This window comes from Triturus cristatus, chromosome 7 (genome assembly GCF_964204655.1).
Source record: "Triturus cristatus chromosome 7, aTriCri1.1, whole genome shotgun sequence".
Classification (NCBI taxonomy): Eukaryota; Metazoa; Chordata; class Amphibia; order Caudata; family Salamandridae; genus Triturus; species Triturus cristatus.
The window spans coordinates 1,793,938,726-1,793,942,684 of NC_140590.1; the positions used below are offsets into that span (position 1 = coordinate 1,793,938,726).

The 3,959-nt window shown below is 40.6% G+C and overlaps 1 protein-coding gene across 1 annotated transcript; it reads left to right on the top strand.

Moving 5' to 3' along the window:
* The first annotated feature begins 1,937 nt into the window (after positions 1-1,937).
* On the top strand, positions 1,938-2,864 carry LOC146813163 (olfactory receptor 1G1-like). The gene has a single exon (XM_085614725.1). It carries the CDS (start codon positions 1,938-1,940, stop codon positions 2,862-2,864), a length of 927 nt encoding a protein of 308 aa, XP_085470851.1.
* Positions 2,865-3,959: the final 1,095 nt, after the last annotated feature.

The window sequence follows — 3,959 nt, forward strand, 5'->3', positions numbered from 1 at the left end:
GCAAAAGGACTCTCAGAAGAACTACTGCTGCCGTGGCCTGCTGAGTACCTCAGCAGACTGCTTTGCTGCACCTGGAAGGGCTACTCTGTTTCGTGGAGCTTGCCTCAAACCCTCAGAGGCCTACCCTGCTACTTGAGCCCTGTTGTACTGGCCCAGCCTCTATTTGTGTCCAATGAGCACTGCATTGCAATCTGCTTTATGTTTCAATTTTGTGCCAGTCTTGTGCAACTAGATGTCTGCTATTGGCGCTTTCATCTTTTAAGCGCTCTTTTTTACCTTCAATCAATCAATCAGGATTTATAAATTGCAGCTCATCATTTTATAGGGGACCCAGGTGCTTGCAGGCCTCAGAGACTTATTCAAACAACCAGGACTTAAGGGCCATTTGGAATTTCGGAAGTGAGGCGATGGCCTGGAGGTACACAAGGAGGCTGTTAAAGGGCTTTGCTGCGATGTGGCAGTAGGAGCATCCCTCACTTCTGCTTCGATAGATATGGGGACTATGGTCATGTGAAAGGGAAGTGGAGTGTAGTCTTATAGACGGTTATTGGAAGTTCAGGTGGTGGTTAAAATCTGTGGGTCCTTAGTTGTGCATAGCCTTGTGTGCATGGGTCAGCGGCTTGAATTGACATCTCTTCTGTATGGGGAGCCATTGGAGTTGCCTGCAGTGGGGTGTGAGATAGGTTAGTTGGAGAAGGCTGAGCGTGATCCTGGCTGCAGCATTTTTTATAGTCTGAAGTCTCTGTAGGAGGTGTGTGGCGATTCCTAAGTAGAGGACGTTGCCATAGTCCAGTCGGCTGGTAATGAAGGCCTGTGTCACCGTGTGTCTCCTGTATAGGGTTAGATCTTACATAGCATGCACAGAGTGAGGAAGTAGGCAGAGGAGATGGCATTGATCTGTGATTTCATGGTGAGCTTGTTTTCAATGATGATTCCGAGGTTTCTGGCATGGTCAGAAGGAGTAAGTGCCAGTCCTAGGTCTGAAGGCCATCAGGAGTCATTCCATGTTGTTGTTGCTGGTGCCAAAGATCAGTACCACTGTCTTGTCTGTGTCCTGCTGGAGGCAGTTGTTCTTCATCAAGTTGATGACATTAATCATGCAACTGCTGAAGTTGGTTCTTTTGGTGATGAGATCATCTGTGAGTGAGAGGGTAAGTTGGGTGCTGTCTGAGTGGGAAATTATGTTGGTACTGTGGGATGTTGGCCAGCAGGGTCATATATCCGTTGAAGAGTATGAGGCTCTTCTTCATTAAAAAAAAAAATCATAACTCTTGTTTTACATATTAGATGTTAGTGTGGGATTTTTCTTGTGTTTTCACTTTATTGCTGTTTGTGTGCTGCGTAAATACATTATACATCCCCTCTGAGCTGAGTCTGACTAAATTTGTGCCAAAGTACAAGAAGGCTCAGCACAGTTTAATTTAGTGGCTTTTGATTAACTCTGGCAGGGACTGTAACCCAATTTCTGATACAGATCAATCTGTGACCCTCTGAAATGGGCCATTATGTGACACGACCTATTAGCACATAGGTTGCATCACAGAATTACAGATGGGTCACGAAACAACACTGTTCAAATTGCACTCGCTCTTTGGGATGTTTCTGTTAGTAAACCGGGCTCTCAGTTCTCAGAGGATAGGAGCTAAACAAATCTTATTAACTTGTGTTGGCTTTAACAGTTACCTCTTTCCCAGACATGGCACCATGCTTATATTGTATGCTGATATTCAATGGTCTGCGACTAGCAATATCAGGCTTAATGAGAATTATCTATTTGTTTCCAATTGTTCATTGAAAATGATTTTTTTTCCTTTTTAAATGATTTGGAAACAGTCAACTTTCATATTTATTTTCCCCACAATCGCTTATATTTACATTGCTTGATTCTTCGTTTTCAGATTCTATTAAGATCAGAGTTGTGCAGAACTTCTGACAAAATGGAAGGGCAGAATCTGAGTTCAGAGGAAACGTTCCTGATTGTGGGATTTTCTGACCTTCCTCAGCTGAGACTTCCACTTTTTGTTGCATTTTTACTAATTTATCTGCTAACTGTGGTCGGAAATCTTCTTATCATGACAACAATTTATTCTACTTCGTGTCTGCACACACCTATGTATTTTTTCCTGAGCAATTTGTCTTTCATCGATATCAGCTATACCTCAGTTATTTTCCCAGTGATGCTCGGTCACTTCTTTCTAGAGGGTATTCATGTAACTTTGACTGAATGTCTATTGCAGATGTATTTTTTCATGGTCATGTTGGGTACCGAAGTGTTTTTTCTCACAGTCATGGCTTACGATCGGTTTGTGGCCATCTGCAACCCGTTACGGTACTTGACCATCATGAACAAGGCTGTGTGCATCCAAATGGCTGCTGTAAGCTGGACACTGGGACTTATAGAGGCATTACCACACACAATATCTATGTATACCCTCTCCTTCTGTAAGTCTCACATAATTAACCACTTCTTCTGTGATGTGACAGCCATGATGAAGATGTCTTGCACCAGCACTCGTGGAATTGAGATTCTTACCTACATTATGGGTGCTCTTTTGACATTGATGTCATTTGTTTTAATAATCATCTCCTATATCAACATCGTCTCATCAATCTTGAAAATCAAATCAGTTGGGGGAAGAAATAAGTCCTTTTCAACATGTGCTTCCCACCTCACTGTTGTTGTGCTATTTTACTGTTCTCTCGCTTCTACGTACATGCGTCCAACATCAACGTTTTCAATTAAAACCAATAAGATATCATCTTTGGTATATATCGCTCTTACCCCACTGTGTAACCCAATTATATACAGTCTGAAAAATACAGAGTTTAAAAATGCTGTCAGGAAAACAAAGAAAAGAACATAGAATATAGCAATGGTCAATGATTCATTTTTAAAATCACTTTTAGATAACAAATATCTTATGCACATGTTCAATGTTAGTAAATCATTTTAAAAGGCGGAAATTGTCATTGAACTATGCAAGTAACACTCCATTTCAATTATCTTCACTGTTGTAAAGAAAATTCATTAGTATTAACATCAAAAAACACATAATAGAAACTATGCATATAGACCAGAAATAAGATAGCATGTTAAATATTTTAGTTAATAATGTATTCATTACATGTTTGTTTCATAAGAAAGAGTTATGCTGGCAGAGTGAAAATGTCTTATTAATTGGTGATTCCTCAACATAACAAAAAAATGGAAAATTTGAATGTAGAAATGTACATGTGTAAACGCTTAAAAGTCCATCTTGAGCTATTCATATTTTGATTAATTACAATAACCCAGACGCATTTTCTGATTGTCAATGTCAATTGGTGGAACTGTAGAATTGCATGTTATTTGGTGCTACTATTTGGTGGTTTTCATTCTTTTTTTCACCTTTGCCTATGTATGAGAAATTGGGTTACTGGTTGAGCGGGTTTAACCCTACAGAAGCAGCAACCACAATCCTTGTCAGGGGCAGGCACACGCAAAACCCAAATTGAACTGTGCTGAATCCTCAGGTAGCTTGGCCCCTTAGAGACAATGTGTAAAGTATGTATTCAGCACTTCAAACAGTAATAAGTGAATACACAAGACAAGATACATCCCACAACAATTTAGAAAAATATGTAAGTTTTATTAAAATAATCAGGACCAAAGGACCAAAAACACAAATATTAGTACCAGAAATAGACAAGTTTAAGGATTTTAGGGAAAACTACATTGCCAACTGTGGGTATCTGGTCGCGCCGGACTGGGACAAAGTCACAAGTTCAGACCGACCACAATGAAGTGCGGGCTGCCTACAGGGAACCACCTAGGTGCGCTAAACACAGTAGCTTAAGTCCGGGAGCTCGGTGAGACTTCATCGTGCCCGTTGTTGATTCCAAAGAAGCTGTGCAGTGAGGCTTTGTGTTGCTTTGCAATGGTTCCAGTGAGCTGTGCTGCGTATTTTGTCAGGGCTTTG